The sequence below is a fragment of the Felis catus genome, chromosome A3 (genome assembly GCF_018350175.1).
Source record: "Felis catus isolate Fca126 chromosome A3, F.catus_Fca126_mat1.0, whole genome shotgun sequence".
In the NCBI taxonomy this organism is placed as follows: domain Eukaryota; kingdom Metazoa; phylum Chordata; class Mammalia; order Carnivora; family Felidae; genus Felis; species Felis catus.
Window position 1 is genome coordinate 63067194 of NC_058370.1, and position 21934 is coordinate 63089127.

The window sequence follows — 21934 nt, forward strand, 5'->3', positions numbered from 1 at the left end:
AGGGAAGGAAGCAACCCACGCCCCCTTTCCCAAATTGAGGTTATTTCTTGTTTCCTCTTGGTCATTTCCATTCGTTAACCTGGAAGTGGGGGAATAAGCCATCAGGCCTGTCACTCATGGAACTGACGCCTCAGAGTTCAGTTTGCATGCAGTTCCCCCTGCTGTCACTCCCTAAGCACCCACTCAGAGAGCTAGAGTCTGCAGTGGGCTGCAAGCACTTTAGGACCAGAAACCCAGGGCTGGCGTTCAGGCGCTGCCCTTTCCAAGTCATGTGGTCTCAAGCAAATCACATAATCTCTTTGGTACTTGGGTTTCCTTGTAAAACTAAGATAATTCCTGCTTTACTCATCTCTCACCCTTGTCAAGGTGCAAATGCGTTATCTGTTAAGGTGTGTAAAAGATGCACAGGTATAAATCCATATCATTAATTAAAATAAATTGACAAAGCATAAAAATGGAGACAGCCGGGTCTCTGGACTGTGGCCAGATGGGTAGAGGTCCACAGGATCATGCATGCAGACCTGAGGGGCACCAAATCTTGGACCGTCTAGCTTGGAGCCAAGAGCAATGACCCCAGAAGAGGGGATTGCTTCAATCTGGGTGATTGCACCACCCAGCCTGCACCGGCCCCCAGGCAGCTGTGGCTGACACAGCCCAGAGCACTCAAGAACCCCAACTGTTCTGTTTTGCTCTTTGTTGAAATGACCCCAAACATGGAGTCTGAGGTTTGCCCTGATAGTAGTATTCTAAGATTCCCCTGGGAATGCATCAGGCAAGTGTGAAACAGCCATTTCACTGCTATTGTAGGTCAGTATTAAGATTTCAGATATAAAACCAGTAGAAACTTCCGTCCCTCCTGTCCTCCCAGGCTGGCCACAGCCAGCCATCATCAAAATCTGGGGTAATTCCCAGTCTGCAGCCATGAGAACACCCACTTTGCAGGCTTGGTAGAAGGATCCTAGAGATAACATGTACATATGCTATGGTACATGTTTTGGTAAAGAGCACCTGCTGGTATAAGGTGCTTTTATTATTATGTATCTGCTTTTATTTCATTTTAAATGGAGAGAAAAGGAACGCTGGCCGTTTCCAATGAGTTGGGCTTTACTGGGGCCAGTTTCATAGTTATTGAACCATGGTCATCACTGCATTATGCCAACAATTTCCTGACTTCTGACCCAGTCAGTCCTTCTCAGAACAAAAAGAAATGTTAGACTGGCAACTTTCCATCAAGTGTGGGCTACACAGGATCCTAATTAATTCAGGATCAAAAAAAAAAAAAAAAAAACAAACCACATTTTGAGCCGAATAGTCCAAAACTACCTAGGGAATTTCCTGTTCTCTTTAGGACAAAACTTTGGATTCTAAGTTTACTCCTTTCCTTGCCTTTTCCTACAGAGCTATTTTTCTGTACTTCCAGTATGGCCGTGTTTTTAGTGTTAGGTGGTTTTTTTAAAGAGAAACACATTTGAAATACGAGCTTTTCTGCAGTAGGAAATGATATCAAACTTTCTCTCTTTTAAACTGCCCCTTCAGACCGTCAAACATCAATAACATAGTTCCAAGTGATTGCTCACCTGAGAAGTATTTAAAAATATTTACAGTCCCTAAAAGCTGGTATCATTCTGATAACCAGGATGAAAAATGAATATGGATGAGGCTCTGACCAATCCAAGCTATGAATTTCAAGATAGCTGTCTGTGGATAACACTCATTCTGAAATGAGAAGGAAAAAATGGCAAGCCAATGAAGCAAAAATGTATGCAAGAGCGACACCTGCTGGGTGTCTGAGGCAGAGGGCTGGGTTGGGCTTGGAAAAGGCAGAAAAACCTTAAGGTTGCTAGATTCAAACACTGAAATGGATAATTGTGTTTTCTGACATCTTAAATGAGAATCTTTTATTGCCACCAAGAAAATGACAGTAAACAGCGTAGGAATAAAACAAGTCATTTATTCTGGCTTTTCTTTCCCTGGATTTCCTTCTCACAGCCAAGGGTCTATGCTTTCACTGGGTGGCAAAATTGAAGTTTCCTAGCATTGCCAGAAACACTTTTGGTGGGTAGGAGCTCTTTTAATAAATCAGACGTCATGTGCAGGTCGCTGCAGGACTTGAACATGTAGATGGTAAAAACAAAACCATCTCTATGAAGTAGATCTATAATTTTCCCAGGATCCAACATTTGGAACATACTTCTGCTGTAGCTAAAATGGAATAAAATTTAGAGTTCTGACCCAGTGGGCTGTTTGCCAACTAATCCAGCTCTTCTATTCAGTGGGAAAGAGGACAGAAAGTCACGAGCTAAAACCTAGTTCTGTACAGTCAATTCACAGAAAATGTGGGCTGACTATGCCTGGACGTTAGAGGCTGTGGGGGAAGAAAAAGGCGAATTCAGGTCCGCAGGTGGCCTGCACCTGGGAACAGAGTAAATATTCAACGTGGTAGCCGCACTTCCTACAGTAGCTGCAATAAACCAGGCTCCCCTGAATGAGTGAGCTGAAGAAAAATTCCTTTGTAGGAAGGGACAGAAGACTAGACTCATGAAGGGGAGAAAATATTTGAATTTATGTTCAACACGTTTCCTGCAGATTTAGTGGGGGAATAATCCGCAGCCCCCCCACCCCCAAAAGTCTTCTTTCTTCAACAAGCTGTTTCTGTTCTTGCAAGAGTGAACGGATTCGTTTCTGCAACAGAGTCCGAAGCACTGAGAACAAGGGTGTCTTCCCTTTCCTTTCCTTCCAGAAAGGCCAGCAGCCTCAGGCAAGCCAAAGTCCTTTCTTCCTGAATGCGCAGTCTTGTGAATTCCACCGTCTTCAAAAACTCGGCAGTTGGTGGCAGTTCTCTGAAGAGCTGGGAAAGGAGGTGGCACTGCTCTGATGCCGTCCTGTGAAGATGACGGAGGCTTTCAGGGCTGAGGGGACACCAGCTGGACTTGGAGAGGAGATGGGAGAGGTGCTTGTAGAGGTACTTCACGAAGGTCAGGGTCTCAGCCCAAAAGTTGATTTCTGCTTTTTCAAACAGGTAGTCTTCCACCTAGATTGAATGACAAAGCCCAAAGTCAACATTACAGGGGATGTCGACAGGCTCCAATCCAGACCAGAGTCTGGCCAGACTCAGAGGAGGTATGTCCCCTCCCCCTCCTGAGGGAAGGCCCACTCTTGCCTGTCAGCACCCACATATACATGCCACTCGCAGCTGAGAAGGTCACTTTCTATTTTCATTTCGCTGTACTTCTCCACCAGGGAGGAATTTTCTTCCCCAGACTTAACATGACCTTTGATAAAGATGTGTTTGTGGTTTCAAGTCAAGATATTTTGGGGGCCTGCTGTTGAAAAGGGAACCTCGACATGGGAGTGGGCCCTAGAACCAAAGGTGCCTCTAGAAATTGGAGAGAGGGGGAGGAGGAGAAATCTCAGCAGAAGAAACAGCAAAGGATTACCAAATATGAGGCACTACTCTGAATATGGAACCAAATTTCTATAAGGCTGGGGACTTTCAAGGTTATTTTCTTACAGACGCTTAATCTTGTCTCCACATTTCCCATAAACAGGCTGCTTTTTCAGCTCTTGTTGGGTATGTCAAGAGGGCCAGCTGAGTCAGACACTGGTGGACGGATACAAATTTCAGTTGACAAGATGCTTTTGCTGCTTCTCTTGGTCCTCAGTTTCCCTATCTGTTGACTCACCTGGAGGGGGCTAATAGTTTTCTCTAAGCAGCAAATACCCGGAAGGACCCTGACTCTCTGCAAATGTTTCACCTTCAGACCTAACCGTGGGGAGCCGTTAGCTATTCCAGTGCTGACTAATAAACATTCTCCATAATTAAACACTCAACTTCCAAGGGGCCTCTTCCTTTCTTTTTTTTCCCTTCTATTGAGATATAACTGACATAGAATATTACACTAGTCTCAGGTGTACAACATAATGACATTTGTATACATGGTGAAATGATCACCACAGTAAGTCTAGTTACCATCTGTCACCCTACAGAATTAATATCTTACTGATTATATTCTACATGCTACACAGGAATCCCCATGACTTATTTATCTTATAATTGGGAGTCTGTACTTTTTTTTTTTTTAATGCTTGTTTATTTTGGGAGAGATACCATGCATGCGTGCGCAGGGAGGATGGGCAGAGAGAGAGGAGAGACAGAATCGCAAGCAGGTTCCATGCTGTCAGTGTGGAGCCCGACATGGGGCTCAATCCCACGAATTATGAGATCATGATCTGAGGCGAAATCAAGGGTTGAATGCTTAACCAACTGAACCACCCAGGCGCCTCAATATTTTCTTTGTTAATTTATTTTTGAATGTTTATTAATTTTTGAGACAGAGAGAGAGAGAAAGAGTGCAAGCGGGGAGGGGCAGAAAGAGAAGAGGACAGAGGATCCAAAGTGGGCTCTAAGCTGACAGCAGAGAGCCCTATGCAGGGCTCGAACTCACAAAACATGAGACCGTGACCCAAGTGGAAGTCGGACGCTCAACCGACTGAGCCACCTAGGCAGCCCTATTTTTTAAGAGTAGGGTCATCGTGGGTCTCAAACTCTCAACTCCAAGACCAAGAGTTGCACGCTCTACCATTTGAGCCAGCCAGGTGCCCATGTTTTCATTTTCTCTGCATAGATACTCAGCAGTGGAATTGCTAAATCACGTGGTAGTTCTATTTTTAATTTTATGAGGAACCTCCATACGTTTCCTTAGTGGCTCACCAATTTACATTCCCACAAACAGGGTATGAGAGTTCTCTTTTTTCCACATCCTCGCCAACAATAACTTCTTGTCTTTTAGATAATAGCCATTCTGACAGGTGTAAAGTAGTTGTAGTTTTGATTTGCAATCCCCTGATGATAGTGATGTTGAATATCTTTTCAGGTATCTGTTGCCCACCTGTATGTCTCTTTTGGAAAAATGTCTAGATCCTCTGCCCATTTTTTTAATCAGAGTTTTCAGATTTTTAAAAGTCAGCATAGAGCTAGTGTGGGGCCCACACCCATGACCCTGAGATCAAGACCTGAGCTGAGGTCAAGAATCAGATGCTTAACTGACTGAGCCACTCAAGTGCCCCTTAATCAGATTTGTTGTTATTATTGAGTTGTATGAGTTCTTTATTATTATTTTTTGGATATTAACTCCTTATTGGATGTATCATTTGCAAATATCTTCTCCCATTCAGTAAGTTCTGTTAACATTTTGTTGATGGTTTCCTTTGTTGTGCAGAAGCTTTTTAGTTTGATGTAGTCCCACTTGTTTGTATTTGCTTTTTTTCTCTTGCCTTTAGAGTCAGTCACAAAAATATCACTAAAACTGATGTCAAGGAGTTTACCACCTGTGTTTTCTTCTAGAAGTTTATAATTTCGGGTCTTTTTATTTTTTATTTTTTTTTAACGTTTATTTATTTTTGAAGGAGAGAGAGAGAGAGACAGAGTGTGAGTGGGGGAGGGGCAGAGAGAGAGGGAGACACAGAATCTGAATCAGGCTGCAGGCTCCAAGCTGTCAGCACAGAGCCTGATGCAGGACTCGAACCCACAAACCGCGAGATCATGACCTGAGCCGAAGTCGTACGCTCAACTGACTGAGCCACCCAGGCGCCCCATATAGTTTCAGGTCTTATATTCAAATCTCTAATCCACTTTGAGTTAATTTTTGTGTATGGAGTAAGAAAGTGGTCCAGTTTCATTCTACTGCAGGTAGCTGTCCAGTTCTCCCAACACCTTTTATTGAAGAGATTATCCAGTCCTCATTGTATATTCTTGCCTCCTTTGTCAAAAAATACACATACATGGGTTTATTTCTGGGCTTTCCATTCTGTTCCACTGATCTCTGTGTCTCTTTTTGTGCCAATGCCATTCTGTTTTGATTACTATAGTTTTGTAGTATAGTTTGAAACCAAAGCACATAATATCTCTGGCTTTGTTCTTCTTTCTCAAGATTGCTTTGCTATTTGGGGTCTTTGGTGGTTCCCTATAAATTTTAAAATATATGTTCCCAAGTTCTGTGAAAAATACCATTGGAATTTTGATAGGAATTGGAATTTTGATAGGAATTTTGATAGGAAATTGACAGATTTCAATTTCCATTGAATCTGTAGACTGCTTTGGGCAGAAGGATATTTTAACAATATTAATTCTTCTAATCCAAGAGCATGGAATATCTTTCCATTTATTTGTGTCTTCTTTAATTTCTTTCATCACTATCTTACAGTTTTTAGTCTTACAGTGTATAGGTCTTTTATTTCCTTGGTTAAATTTATTCCCAGGGAAATATAAATTATTCCTATGTATTTTATTCTTTTTTATGCAAGTGTAAATGGGATTTTCTTGATATTTCTTTCTGGTAGTTTGTTATTAGCATATAGAAATGCAACATGTTTTTGTATTTTGTATCCTGCAACTTTACCAAATTCACATTTATTTGTACTAAAAGAGTTTTTTTTTTTTGGTGGAGTCTTTAGGATTTTCTATATATAGTGTCATGTCATCTGCAAATAGTGACAGTTTTACTTCTTCCTTTCCAATCCATATGCCTTTTATTTCTTTTTTCTGCATAATTGCTGTGGCTAGCATTTCCAAGACTATGTTGCATAAAAGTGGTGAGAGTGGGTATCTTTGTCTTGTTTCTGATCTTAAAGTGTTCAGCTTTTTTCCACTGAGTATTAGCTATTTATCATATGTGGCTTTCATTATGTTAAGATATGTGCCCTCTGTATCCACTTCATTATTATTATTTTCTACCATAAATGGATATTGAATTTTGTCAAATGCTTTTCTGCATCTATTGAGATGATCATAATTGTTATGTTTCATTTTGTTAATACTGTGGTATCACATTGACTAATTTGTGGATGTTGAACCACACTTGCATCCCTGGAATAAATCCCACTTGATAATGGTATATGATCCTTTCAATGTATTGTTGAACTCAGTTTGCTAATATTTTGTTGAGGATTTTTACATCTATGTTCATCAGGGATATTGGCCTGTAATTTTCTTTCACTCATTCTTTCTTTCTTTTTTGTGGTGTCCTTATCTGGTTTTGGTATCATTTGTAAAATGAGTTTGGAAGCGTTCCCTCCTCTTCAATTTTTTGGAAGAGTTTGAAAGGCTAGGTATTAAATCTTTGAATGTTTGGTAAAATTTACCAGTGAAGCCGTCTGGTCTTGGACTTTTGTTTCTTGGGAGGTTTTTAATTGCCGATTCAATCTCTTTACTAGTAATTGGTCTATTCAGATTTTCTACTTCTTCATGATTCAGTTTTGGAAGATTGCAAGTTTTTAAGAACTTATCCATTCTTTTTCAGTTGTCCAATTTGTTGGCAGAGTAGTCTCTTACGATCCTTTGTATTTCTGTGGTATCAGTTGTAACTTCTTTTTCATTTCTGATTTTATTTATTTGAACCCTCTCTTTTTCTTCGTGCGTCTAGCTAAAGATTTATCTACTTTATCTTTTGAAAGAGCCAGCTTTTAGTTTCATTGATATTTTCCATTGTCTTTTTAGTCTCTACTTAATTTTTTTCCACTCTGATCTTTATTATTTCCTTTCTCCTCCTAATTTTGGTTTTGTTTCTTCTTCTTTTTCTGGTTCCTCGAGGTATAAAGTTAGGTTGTTTATTTGAGATTTTTCTTGTTTCTTGATAATAGGCATTTATCACTTGAACTTCCCTCTTAGAACCACTTTTCCTGCATCCTACAGATTTTGGTATGTCCTATTTCTGTTTTCATTTGTTTCTAGGTGTTTTAATTTCTCCTTTGATTTCTTCTATGACCCAATAGTTGTTAGTAACATGTTTTTAACTGCCACGTATCTGTAGTTTTTCCAGTTTTCTGCTTCTTTTTTTAAAGTTTATTTACTTATTTTTGAGAGAGAGAGTGAGAGAGTGTGCATGCAAGCAAGGGAGGGGCACAGAGAGAGAGGGAGAGAGAGAATCCCAAGCAAGCTCCACACTCAGTGCAGAGCCCGACATGGGGCTCTTTCTCATGAATGGTGAAATCATGATCTGAGCCGAAATCAAGAGTGAGACAGGATGCTTAACCAACTGAGCCACCCAAGCTCCTCTATGACCAATACATTGAATTCTTTATCAGGTAGATGACTTATCTCCATATCATTAAGGTCTTTTTCTGAGGTTTTGTCTTATTCTTCCATTTGGAACATATTTCTCTGTTTCTTCATTTTGCTTGACTCTGTCTTTGCTTCTATGTATTAGGCAAAGCAGCGACCTTTCTCAGTCTTGAAGGAGTGGTCGTATGTGTGATGAAACTTCTCACTGAACCTTGCCCTAGTTCTTGGTTGTCTCTTCAACCTTTCTGATTGTCTAAACCACCTGATTTATTCTTAATATTCCCCTGTTGCTGACAAAATGCCAAGACCTGTTCCAAGGGGAGGAATATCATTCAGTACCTATTTTCAGGCTGATTGGAAGCCAGATCCTTTGGTGGCAGCTTTTAAAGTCAGCAAATATTGGGGCACCTGAGTGGCTCAGTTGGTTAAGTGTCTGACTTTGGCTCAGGTCATGATCTCATGGTTGGTGGGTTCGAGCCCCACATCAGGCTCTGTGCTGAACACTCAGAGCTTGGAGTCTGCTTCAGATTCTGTGTCTCCCTCTCTCTCTGTCCCTCCCCTGCTCATGCTCTGTCTCTATCTCTCAAAAATAAATCAAAATGTTAAAAGAAAATAAAATAAAGTATGCAAATATATACAGTCCTGCGTGGTGGTAATTGTAATCCCTGCTGGCCTCCAGACCAGGAGATCTAGAGGTGTCCCCTGGGCAACTGTTGTAAAAACTGGGGCTCCAAGCTCCTTTCTGGGAGGTCTCATGGAGCTGTAGCAAGGCCAAGGGGGCATGCAAGGGTGTCACCTCCTGCTTATATTCCCTGGGAGCACCTCTTTAGTCTCTAGATGTGTGGGAAACCTGGAGCCTGTCCCTTAGGCTAAAGCTCCAGGCTAAGTAAACAGCCCTTTTTCCCATGAAGACTCGGGTTGCATTTCAGTCTGCTGTCTGTGCACTGCCCTGGCGTGGTGGACTGCCAAGAACTGTCTTTCCAGCTGTTACCTTCCTGTGGAGCTCAGGAATGCCAGTCCCGTCGGCCACCGGGGTCAGGCGATCAAGGGGTGTCCTGGGTGTGGAGCAGATATGGGTACTGGCTTTAGTTAGACAGCTGGAGAGTGCGGGAGCACACTCACTGGCTTCGGAAACCAAGGAGTCTCTTTCAAAGTCCTCTCCCCTAGTGATTTGAAGACTTACCATTGGAACCCAAAAAGCCAGCATGAGAGCTGCCCCAGCATCTCCAGGGCCCCCAGCGGATCTAGCAGGCTGCTATGTCACTCAGACAGTTTCCTAAGCCATACTTGATCCGTACCTAAGCATCCAGAAGCACACGTTCAGCAGGCACCTGAAGCCCAAGTAAGCCTAATGTGCTGCATTCAGCAGGTTTGACACTCTGACCCCCCCCCCCCCCCACTGCCCTGAGACCCTAGGATTACCTGATGTGTGCTTTCTACATGGACCACGAAGTCCTCCCCCTCTCCCAACAGCCATCCCAGCAAGACTGGGAGTCCGGGGGCCAGCTGGTCCCACTGCTGGAGCAGGTCACACAGCACAGCCAGGGCCAGAGTCAGTGCGATTGAGGCATCCACCTGGCAGAAGGCAAATTCTGTGGAAGCGAGAGAGAAGCAAACGATGAATGTGCTGCTCAGGGCCACCCCACGGAGGCTCTGAAGGACTCTAAACACGAAGGGCCTCCAGTTAATCACTACCACCAGCCTATGGGGAGGCTGGTGGGATAGGCTCCTCAGAGATTACCAACCCATTTCTGAGTCCTGCTGTCTACACAGCTAGAGTGAGTCACAGGCCCGAACCCCACCATTTCCATGCCCCCTAGCCCAGTGTGGTCAGTAGCAAGTCTGCCTGCAGGATTAGACATTTACCTCCTGTCAGCCCCTCCAGTGTAACTGGGAGGAAATCAGGAAAGCTCCCCACCCAGTGTCTCCTCTGCAGGCCTGCCACAACGCCTGGATTCTGTTGGTTTGCCTGTCCCTCTGAAAGCAAATCTTGCTGACCACATAACACATAAATCTCTTAACAGTTTAGAGTGGGGCATCAGCAAACGTTTTCTTTTTTTTAACTTTTTTTTTTTTTTTTTTTTTTGAGACAGAGAGAGACAGAGCATGAGCAGGGGAGGGGCAGAGAGAGAGGGAGACACAGAATCCGAAGCAGCCTCCAGGCTCTGAGCTGTCAGCACAGAGCCCGACATGGGGCTCGAACCCACAGACTGTGACATCATGACCTGAGCTGAAGTCGGACTCTTAACCGACTGAGCCACCCAGGCGCCCCAACAAACGTTTTCTTAAAAGGCCAGATAATAAATATTTCAGACATTTGGGGTCTTCAGGTCTCTGTCACAACTACTCAACTCTGCTGGAAGCAGCCAGGGACAATATGTAAACTTTTAATGTTCCAGTAAAATTTGAATGTCATGTGGTTTTCACATGTCATAAAATATTCTTCTTTTGTTTTTTTCCCCCCAACCATTTAAAAACATAAAAACCATTTGTAGTTTACGAGCTGTACAACAAAAGGTGGTGAGCCTGATTTGGCTCACATTTTGCTGCCCTCTTTGAATTCATTTTCAGACACTCATCTTCCTAGTTGGCTGGGAAAGGGCACTGAAAGAGTAGATTAGGGTGCAGAAAGAGGAAGCAGGTGCCTTGGGGGAACCATTGCTTACTTCATCATTTTGCCTTAGACAGTCCTAAATATGGATTTGAAGGGAGGCTCTGGGTTGTTGGAACTTCCGCTAACGACCCCAGCCCTCCCGCCCCCAACCTGGAGGAGGTCTGAAACATGGGATTGAAATCCCACCACAAAATGAACCTCTTTGGATCCATCCATGCACCAGTGCTGGTCTTTCGAGGACCCACTTCTATTGAGGCCTCATCTTTTCCCAAATCCACATTTCCAACTCCAGCACATAGACCTGGCCCTGACCACTGGCTCCCAAAGAGACATGCTCAGCACACGGGGAGGAGCCTCCAAGTCTGGACTGAAAGCTTTGAGTTCTCAGGGTACTGAACCAGACATAGCAGGATGGCCTCCCAAGGGCCCATTATGTGCCAGGCCCTAACCAAGTATCTTCTGTCCATTCCTTCAACATCCTATCGGTTGGATATTGCCATCCCTACTTCACAGGTGAGGGATCCTGGGCTCAGAATGACCCACTTTTGTACAGTCACAGAGCTGTAAGTGGCTATGAAGAATAGGAATGGGCAAAATGTTTCACGGTGCCTGTGGAACACAGATTTGGAAACAGCACCAACATTCTAGACATGCAAGTCTTCACAGTGAGATAAGCAGGGTTGGTGACCCTGCAGCGGGGCCAGTATTACCTGGAACACACCCAGAAGAGCCTACACTCATGGAAGCAGCTAAAAGACTGATGTCACCATCCCCAAATCAATCCCCTGGGACAACTGCTCCTTAGTGCCCCTGCTCCCTAGGCTGCTGCCTGTGCAGCCTGGAACCAGGATTTAACTTGGGCAACAGAAAAAGAGGAGGGGGATGGGAGGGAAGTGGGGAGCAAAGGTGCATTTTGGCTGTAGGTCTGGGCCATGTGTTGGTCTAGCCTTTACCTACAATACAATCTCTATTTTTTATTTTTATTATTAAAAAAATTTTTTTAAATGTTTATTTATTTTTGAGAAAGAGAGACAGAGTGTGAGCTGGGGAGGAGCAGAGAGAGAGGGAGACAGAGAATCTGAAAAAACCTCCAGGCTCTGAGCTTCAGCACAGAGCCCGATGCGGGGCTCAAACCCATGAACCGCGAGATCATGACCTGAGCTGAAATGGGACGCTTAACCGACTGAGCCGTCCAGGCGTCCCTACAATATCTGTTTTTATCTCTACCTGACCCCTCTGTGTAGTAGCTGTATGGGGAGACGGTACAATTAATTGGCATCCTTCAAACCTCAAAGAACTGAAAATACGCACGAAGACCGGCATGGGATTAAACATAGAGCAGACGCTCAGAACATTCCAGTGTGTGGCCCTGGAGATCATGAAATCTTTTCCTTTACTGCCGCTTGATTTAATAACACAGGCACTGCCACAAAGCAAGCATTCACTAGATGGTTAACTAGGGGTACCGTTGATAATAATGAATACTGGCCTATCAGATCCTTACCGCTCCCACCACTAGGAGGGAGGCATCCTTATTTAACAAATGAGGAAGTTATGCTCATGGAAGCGGGGTAACGGATCCTAGTTTGCACAGTTAGCTGTGGTGGCAGTGAGCTAAGTGGGCCTCAGTGCAGAAGCTGTCCCTACCCCACAGGGACGCAATGGAGAAACACCCCCGGCACCCCACGGAGATGAAGTCAGACTTGGCTTTATCACTCTGATGCACAAAGAAAAGCTCCCAGCTGGGGGCCATATTGCAAAAGACAATCAAAGCATTAGGTATTGTGCAGCAGGTGGGCTTATGTGAAACCTTTCACAAAAATCTACCTTCTGATTTACGGCCTGCTCCCCTTTCGGTCTCCTCAAGGCAAGGACTGGAAATGCCACGGTCCACCAGCAAAATCTGTGCCTGCAGCTCAGCAACACTCTGGTTGGCTCCATAAAGAACACACGAGAGTGACCAGAGAAGCCGCCAGGAAGGCCAGACTGCTGCACCTGCCCTACCCAACAGGACAGATATCCCCCATCCTGCACCATTTCGTCATGAATCGTGCTGAGGAAGTGGCAGGAGAGTGGCAGGCATGACAGAGGTATAAAGGAGTGCTGGTGCGATGTGGCTAGAGGTGGATCCAGAGAGAATTATAACCGCCCAAACACTGACTCTGCAAGATGAAGAAGGAAGGGAGAAAAAGCTGGGTGGGGGCAGGAGGAGAACTGGTTGGATTTAAATCTCTTTGAGGGGCCAGATGCATCCCACCAAGTTTCCTTTTTTATTACCTTGCCCTGGACTAGGACACCTCAGCCAGAACAACCCAGATCTCTACTGGCCAAATGCCTTGTGAAGAGAGGCAGGAGAGTGGGGGGAGGAACTTTTGAGCTGACCATGCAGGCCAGCCAGGCTTAGAGCCTGCTTGGGCTTCTCTCTCTCCCTCTCTCCTTGGCCCTCCCCAGCTTGTGTGTGTGTGTGTGTGTGTGTGTGTGTGTGTGTGTGCGCGCGCGCGCGTGCTTGTGCATGCACGTGCCCCCCCAAATAAATAAACATTAAAAAAACTGAAATAATAAAATACAAATAACCCAATGAAAACACATACAAAGGATCTGAATAGACATTTCTCCAGAGAAGATACACAAATGACCAATAAGTTACGGGAAGAGATGCTTAACATCGTCGACCATCAGAAAAATGCAAATCAAAACCATGGTGAGATACCACTTCACAACCACTTGGAGAACTATAATAAAAAAGACAGATAATAAGTAATAAGTTTTGGTGAAGCTATGGAGAAGATGGAACTCTCAGACATTGCTGGTGGGGATGTAAAATGGTGCAGCCACTTTGGAAAACAGTCTCAAAGTTTTGCTCACTCCTAGGCATATACCTAAGAGAGATAAAACACATATGTCCACACAAAAACTTGTACATGAATGTTCCTAATAGTCAATACACAGAAGCAGTCAAAATGTCCATCAACCAATGAATGGATAAATAAAATGTGGTATATCCATACAATGGAAGATTATTCAGCCTTAAAAAGGAATGAAGTAGTGATGCATGCTACAACACGGAGGAACTTTGAAAACATGCTAAGTGAAAGAAGCCAGACACAAAAGCCTGTGTGTTATATAATTCCACTTATGTGAAATATCCAGAAAAGGCAAATCATAGAGACAAAAGGTGGATTGGTGGTTGCCAGAAGTTGGAGACTAGGGAGATTGAGGAATGATTGCTGATAGAAATAATGTTTCTTTTTTGGGCTGATGAAAGTGTTCTGGAATTTAATAGTGGTGATGGCTGCACAGTCTTGTGAATATACTAAAATGTGTACACCTGTGCAGTTATTTAAAAACATTTTTTTAAGTTTCTCTATTTATTTTGAGAGAGACAGAGATGGTGCAACAGGGGAGGGGCAGAGAGAGACGGAGAGAGACAGAATCCCAAGCAGGCTCCATCCTGTCAGCACAGAGCCTGATGCGGGGTTTGAATCCATAAAACCACAAGATCATGACCTGAGTCAAAACCAAGAGTCAGATGCTTAACTGACTGAGCCACCCAGGCACCCCTGTACACTTTAATTTGGCAAATTTTGTGGGATGTGAATTATTTTGGGCCAGGGGGCATGGGCAGTGTGGTAGGCCAAAAATTGGCTTCCCAAAAGATATTCATGTCCAGTCCCTGGAACCCATGAATGTTACCTTACTTGGAAAAAGGGTCTTTGCAGATGTGATTAAGTTAATGGTGTTGAGATGAAGGAAATAATCTTCGATGATCTGGGTGGACCCTATGCCATCACAAATGTCCTAACAAGAGAGAGCAGAAAGACAGCAGACACACAGAGGAGGTGGTGATGTGAAGCTAGAAGACTGGAGTGATGCAGCCAAGGTATGCTGACAGCCTCCGGAAGCTGGAAGAGGCAAGGAATTCCCTAGAGCAAGATTCTTCCCCAGAGCCTCCAGTGTGGCCCTGTCGACACCTTAATGTTGGACTTCTGGCCTTGTGAAACCAGAAACTGCTGTTCTTTTAGGTCACCAAGTTTATGGTAATTTGTTACAACAGCCCCCGGAAACTGCTACAGGGAGAATGAAGGGGGACTGCTAAGGGCACGGGTTTCTTTTGGAGTGATGAAAATGGCTGAACTCGACTGTGGTGATGGCTGCACAACTCCATGAATATGCTAAAACCGGTGCATGGTACCCTTTCTGCAGTTGACTCATGTGGCACGTGTATGGCGTATCTCAGTGAAATTGTTGTCTTAAAAAATCTGTGTGCACGGTTGGTCCCAACTGCTGAGCACAGTGCATGCCTTGAAAGAGCACACAGAATATTTGAGCCTGGACAAATACTTCAAGCCCTCACGCTTGCCTGTAGGGCCCGGGCCTCGGGCGCTAGAGGACTCTGCAGAGGTGAGTGGTTGCTCAGCGGGTGGGGAGGGCACCTGAGAAGGCTTCCTGGAGCAGCTGGCCCTTCACCAGACAGTCAGGGCGTAGGTGCTGAGGGTGTGCTATGTGGCCAGCACCGTGCTGAGCATTGTGGGAAAAGCAAGGCAAGTAGCTGACAAGTCCTGTCCTCAAGAAGGTGGTGGTCTGAGAGGGAAGGGAAGGCTTAAACTCAAGCAACAATGAGACATCAAGTGCTCAATGGACTGGTCTGGATCTCATGAGCTGCAGGAATCAGAGGAGGGAAGAAGTCAGTGTGGGAGAAGTATTCATTGGCTCCCAATGGCTATACAGCTAAGGCTAGCGTGAAATAAGCCTCTTCAAATGGCTGAGGTGTACCGGTACACATTCACATCTGTGGTAGGCCTACACAAGGGGCATAAGCATTCAGTCATTTGGAAGTGAGTTGGAAACCCAACGAATCAGCATTCAAAACTAGTTAATCCTTGCCTTCCACCCTTGTGAATGGGTAACTTGGTTGTAGGGGAGGGGAGCAAACACAGGGCTTCAGGGCTGCTGCAGTGGGGATTTCCTCTTGTTACTGCCCCAGCCGCATCAGGGCTCTCCTGCCAAGGCAGGCACCTGGCTAACGGGAGACCTTACTTGCTGACGCTCTTGAGGTGAGCATGGGGAGCCCCACAGCCCCGCCGCCCATCTTCTTTCCCACCTCTGTGACGAGGCCCATCTCGGGGCTAGCAGTTAAAGACACAGGCTTCACACAGTGGACTGGATCCACGTTAAGTCCCAGGCTTCGAGGACTTCTTCAACCGTACTGATTAAAATGAAAATGCCAACATTGACTTGTTCCAGATGCCAACCTTGAAAAATGCTTCAGACCATAGATTAGACAGTCTGATTCTAAACTGTCGTGGGGAAGATGCCCTCTAGAGTAAGGCCACTGGTCAAGTCTCCTTCCTGAGAGAGCCCAAGTCAGCGCAGGAAATGCTGAGTAAATGGAGATGGGTTGGATGTTCCCTGCCCCTAGCTCTGGAGAACCCAGTTTTGGGCCTTTGTCAAACTCCCTCAACCTTGCCATTTAACCATCTCTCTGTCCATCCACCCACCCATTCACCCATCAATTCAAGCTTCTCTCTGCCCATAGTACTTAATGTCACCTGCTGTGTGGGGGGCACTGTGAGAAACACAAGGAAAACCCCAGTCCCTTCTCTCAGAGACAGAAGAGTTTAGTCAGAGATGAGCTGACACATACGAAGGGTCATGAAACAGTCTAAGATGGCGTATCATGATGGGACTGACGATATCATTAGTAGCAGCAATGAAAGACTAGAAAAGGGAAAAAAAAGGTGGAGAGTGGGAGGAGGCAGCTTCATGGAGGGGAAACCTGGGCAGGCCAAGCGTAAGGGGCCATACACGGCTGGGACGAAAGGGAGGAGCAGGGAGATTAGGCCTACCCCTGAGGAGGGGTGTCCGCCAGGGGAGGTGGAAGTGTAGCCGGAGGGCCAGACAGGCTGGAGCAGATGCCGGGAGGCAAAGGCAGTGTTTGAGTGAGGGAGTATTACTGTGCCTTCTTTTTTCTGAGCGAAAATATTTTAAGGTTGCACGAGGCTGTTTCCAGACCACTTCATTATTTTTGGTCTTCTCCATACACTTCTTTACTTCTCCTCAGCAGAGCAAGAGCCTGGATTTTAATTAGTCATGAGAAACAAGTGTGGAACTGAAGCTTGGTTCAACTGCTGACTCTGCCATTCAGTTCTTCCTGAGGCTGCCAGAGCCCCTCTGTCCCTTGCCTCTCTTGACCCTTGGCCCTAGAGCCCATGGCTCTCTGCTCTTCAGGGCCAGCAGAGCCAGCACTCAGAGGTGGTTTCCTGGCGTGGCAGTCAGTGACAGGACTTCATGGCTATACCAAAGGTCATTTTCTCAGCCTTTACCACCAAACAGAGCTCCCCAGTGACCCTTACCCGAGACAAATGGCCCAGAGGAAGGTCCGTGTCCTAAGGAAAGAAAAGGGGTGACATCTCCAGTTCTGAAGAACCCAGCAGGAAGTCTGGGTGGGGGAACATGGGTATTTGTGATACTAGCCTCTGTTCTTTACCTGAATATTTAAAAAATTTCATCAAAGAAGAACCAAATGTGCTGGTTAGTGCTCTCAAGGGAAGCCCCAGCCCCAGCCCCTGCCCCAGCATGCACTGGGGCAAGTGCAAGGAGCGCATACAGCACAGACTACTGCCCACCCACTCACTGTTCCAAGTCTGTGTGCCTAGGCTACAGTCAGCCCTTCCCTTACACTCCCAACCTGGCCACGGTATTAAGTCTGGAAGGGAACTCTTCCTCCTACTTCTTTTTCTGCTTTTTTTTTTTTGTTGTTCATTTATTTTCGAGAGAGAGAGAGAGAGAGACACACACAGAGTGTGAGTGGGGGAGGGGCAGAGAGAGAGGAGACACAGAATCCGAAGCAGGTTCCGGGCTCTGAGCTGTCAGCACAGAGCCCAAAGTGACGCTCGAACCCACGAACTGTGAGATCATGACCTGAGCCGAAGTTGGATGCTTAACGGACTGAGCCACCCAAGCACCCGTTTTGGTTTTTGTTTGTTTGTTTGTTTGTTTGTTTAAGCTCTGAGAGCTATTGTTTAGAAGACAGTACACAAGGAGGCAGAACCCAACCAAACAGAGCTCAAGGGTTCTAATGCCCCAAAGGGCCCCTCAGAAGCTTCTAGACAGGGGTGCAAATAAACTGTTTGGTCTCCACACAAGTCTGGTATGGCTTATATGGTTTTTTAAAAGTCAGGAGATTTCTCATAAAAAATCTGAGTTGCTAGCATCATTTGAAAATTCAGAAAATTAGAACCTGGTGTCCTAGGCCTGCACTTTAATGTGGTAATAGATGCCTGGAGCACAGCAATGGCTCTGCTCTACAGGAGGCATCAGTGCATCCAGTCTGGGACGACCCTGCTGCCTCCCACTCACTCCTGTAGGCATGTGAGTTTCTGACTCCTACACCTGAGTACTGAGGAAGGCAGCTAGCCCAGATCCAGCCCCTCATCTTCATAGACCAAGACCATCTACCAAAGCTGTCTGCTCACCAGTCTGCCCCTGGGGCTCTCTGGGCCTTCCCCCCTCCCTCCAACTCTCATGGCTTCGGTTTCCTCATCATCCCCCGTCTAATAGATCTGCTTCCTCATCCTGACTTAGCCAGACCTACTCGTCCCTTGGGACCTGACTCAGGTCCTGTGGTCTGGATTTTTCTAGCCCTCTGTGACCTTTCTCTGCTCATATCTGCACAGCACTCAGTATGCTGACAGATGGTGAAAGAGGGCATTCTGTAGCTGAGCCCCATGTCTTTGCTTTTCCCACGATCATCCATAAAGCAGCACTGGGCACACAGCAGATACCATCCACTTGGCACTTGATTAGAGTCATGTACTAAGCAATTTACTTAGGACTTGTGTTGCCCCGGGAAATCTCCAACACTGCAAGACTCAGGCACATATAGACAGAATAACTGTTGCCATTCTACATTTGAGGTTATTGAGCGCTAAGGAAGTCACTCATTCAAGATCACACAGGTTCGCGGTAGGGCCAGATACAAACCCAGGCTTGTCTGACTCCAGAGCTTATATTCTTGACCATTTTGCTAAGCCAACTATAAATGTTGAATGAACATATGGAGGGATGAGTAGACTGATTAATTTCATATAATCATATTTTTGCTCCCACCATCCATTCTTTGTCTTTCAGCCTCCCGCTCAGTGCCCCAGGAGGCTGACTTTATGGACTGTACTACCCAGGTTTCCTCACCACCTGGCTTCTGGCAGGATTTATACCATGGGGAGGGAACACAGAATTTGGAGGGGAGAAAGAGAGAGAAGTTGGGTTTTTCTTTCCCACACTCTCCCCTGTGAGTCACCAAGGTTCTGGCATGGCTGCGCCCCTCCCAGTTTAGCTCTTCTTGGGTTCAGGAACCCCCATTCCATCTGCTTTCAGGGTGGTGGGGGCAGTAATACTAGTCTCTGGGTGCCTCAACATCACTTGCTGCTTCCCTCCACCTAGTGGTTCTCAACCACAAGCAGAGACGATATTGCCCTGTAGGGGACATCTGTCAATGTCTGACACATTTTTGGTTGTCAAGTCAGAGGTGGTGGTGGCTGGAGGCCAGGGATGCTGCTAGCTACCCTGTGATGCACATGATACCTCCCGCCTCCCCCAAATGTCAGTAGTACTGAGGTTGAGAAGCCCTGCCTTAGCTCTGCCCACAACCCTGCACAACTGTAAATAGTCCCTTTGATGAAGTCTCTCCACGTAAACAGTCTGGTAGGTGGATGGATGGAACTTTCCAATGTTCATCAGGAAAACAGGGGCCTGGGTCTCTATTTGGGGCACATGAGAAGGAGCTCATCTCTCTCATTCCCCCCCCCCCCCCGCAAGGCAATCCCTAGCTCCCCCCACTCCTCATCAGCTCTCTGGGCAGAAAGGTGGTAACAGGTGAAAAGCAGCCACTTGAGATGAATAGCTTATTACAGAGCCCTTTCTGTCTGGAGGTGGAAATATTTTCCAGGTCTGAAGGGAAAGGATAAAAACACCACTGGAAATTCTAAAAATAGTTGGGGGGGGGGGGACCTTTCAAATATTAGTAATTTGCTTTTTCTTAATTTTCTAGCCATTTTCATACAGAACAAATGGCCTGGGTTCCCCCAAAGTTCCTGCAGACCTAGCTCCCAAAGGCTGACACCCCCACAGAAGCAGTCATAACCCTGGTGCAAACATTTTCCTGGTTGACCCGTCATGAAACCAAATCCTTGGTTTTCATTTGAAAGAAAAGATACGTATTTTTAAAAACCTGTATTTTTAAAGTTAAAAAAGCTATAATTTAAAAAATGTGGGCCCACCTCAAATCACTGGGTAAATATATATATATTTTCCCCTAATTTTAAAAATGGATCCAGCCAACATGAATAAAAACAAACAAGCATTTCATATGAATTACAAGTGTGCATTTCTTCCTTAGGAGGGCCATACTTCACTGAAAAGGGGTTGATAAATTAAATTACAGCTGGTTAATAGTACACTCAGCTCAAAGCTTATAAAAATGCTTACAATTGTTCACTTCCAACCACACCAAAGAATGAGGAGTGGATTGAAACGAACGTCACTCTCAGGCAACAATGCCTGTGACAAAAGCTGGGTTCTCCTGGGGGCATTCAGTCTGGGGAGAAGGGGAGCACCATCCACCCGTCTAAACCTTTCAGGGTACCTGGTTATACCCAATTTTGTGCGCAGCTCACTGTCCTGTTTCTTGCGGCTACCTCCTAAGTCAGTGGGAAAGAGTAAGGTGCATGTGAGCTTTGTCCATGGCCGCTCCAGAGCAGGCTAATGAAGGCCTATCCCTGGAGCCCTGGTGTGTGACAGGGTCACAGGGTGAGGAGTGAGTTAGGTCCAGCCCAGAGATGCTCTGGACAACAGCATCTGGCCCATGCTTGATGCCCTTGCGCAAGGTGCGACCCTCGCCAGCAGCACTTCCCCTGCGCTCTGCCTGTTCCTCGGTGATTTTACTCTGCTGGGCCTCCCAAAGTGTTCAATCACCTCCGCCTCTTCGTGAAAGGTAAGCACCTTGCACTTAGGTCACTCATCCCAAAGCACTCCTGGAAGGCGCAATCTGAGTCCTTCTCCCCATCTCCCTGACACTGCTGGATGAGCCAGTGAGGAGGTCGAGTACAATGAGGATGCCTACAGACTGAGACGCTGTCCTGGGGAGGGAGGTGGCACTGGGCAACTCAAGCTCTCCTTCTGCAATTAGCCTCCTCTTCCTCTGGGCAGAGTTCAAGGGTTCTGCAGACACATTCCATATTCCTCAGGGACCAGCCTGGATCCTACTATTTCTCTTCTCCCTTTCCTTGAAGTCATTCCAGTTTTCTTTAGTTTATTTCACGACTGGAACTTGTTAAAGGAAATTTCTTCTCAGCCTGAGCTCTGAAGACTGACTAGCTCCTTCTGAGTTCTTCCTAAGCTTCTCTGACCCTCAGCGCCACTCTCCACCCACCATATTGCCTACCTTGGTCCCCTACTCCCTATCTTCAACCCTTTCAGCTTATTCAAATAGGGCTTGAGGTGGGAGAGAAGAAGAAACCAAGTGGCTGATTTATTTCAGCAAAGCTGTCATGAGCACAAGGCGCTGTGCCAGCCAGAGGCCAGAGCTCCCCAGAACACATGTCCAATCTAGGCATGGGGCATGCAGTACCGAGCACAAGATGGGGGTCTGCCCAGCTCCCCCAACACACCCGTGGGCTATGGAAGGTAATGGCTACAGATGGTTCTGAAGTGTAACTGAAGACTAGAAATTTGAACTCAGAAAAATTCAGGAAGACAATTTTTGTCTCTTGAGGGCATTACCACTACCATCTCCCAGCCTTATTCAGAATCCAGAAAGCTCTCTCACTCTCAGGCTTTTACAGCTCTAAACAGAACAAAAACAGTCATTGGTAATATAGTATGTTCATCAAGGTATAAATGATTCCTAAAGTCACAAAGTGATTTTAAGATTCATAAACAGTGCTCAAAATGTTAAGCACTGGTGATTTCAAAGTTTCTGGAAATATTAATTTATTTTTGATGTTTATTTTTGAGAGAGAGAGACCATGAGCAGGGGAGGGGCAGAGAGAGAGGGAGACACAGAATCTGAAGCAGGCTCCAGGCTCTGAGCTGTCATCACAGAGCCCGATGCAGGGCTCGAACTCATGAGCCTTTGAGCTGTGAGATCATGACCTGAGCCGAAGTTGGCCGCTTAACCGACTGAGCCCTCAAAGTTTCTGGAAATTTTAGATTTTGAAACTAAGTTCACTCCCAGACCCCTGTGGCCAGGACCCCCCACCAGC

At 45.7% G+C, this 21934-nt stretch overlaps 1 protein-coding gene across 7 annotated transcripts in view; it reads right to left on the reverse strand.

Moving 5' to 3' along the window:
• Positions 1-1931: 1931 nt before the first annotated feature.
• The window catches only part of THADA (THADA armadillo repeat containing), a 332244-nt gene continuing 312241 nt past the window's right edge, over positions 1932-21934 (reverse strand). For 6 of the 7 annotated variants that reach the window (XM_045054143.1, XM_045054144.1, XM_006930069.5 and 3 more), the window contains 2 exons: positions 9482-9651; positions 1932-3031 (listed from right to left, as the gene is read on the reverse strand). In XM_045054143.1, coding sequence (XP_044910078.1) covers positions 2639-3031; positions 9482-9651 — 563 coding nt within the window. In that variant the 3' untranslated portion in view covers positions 1932-2638. The remainder of the gene's footprint in view (positions 3032-9481; positions 9652-21934) is intronic. The other variant, XM_045054146.1, reaches the window with a different exon arrangement.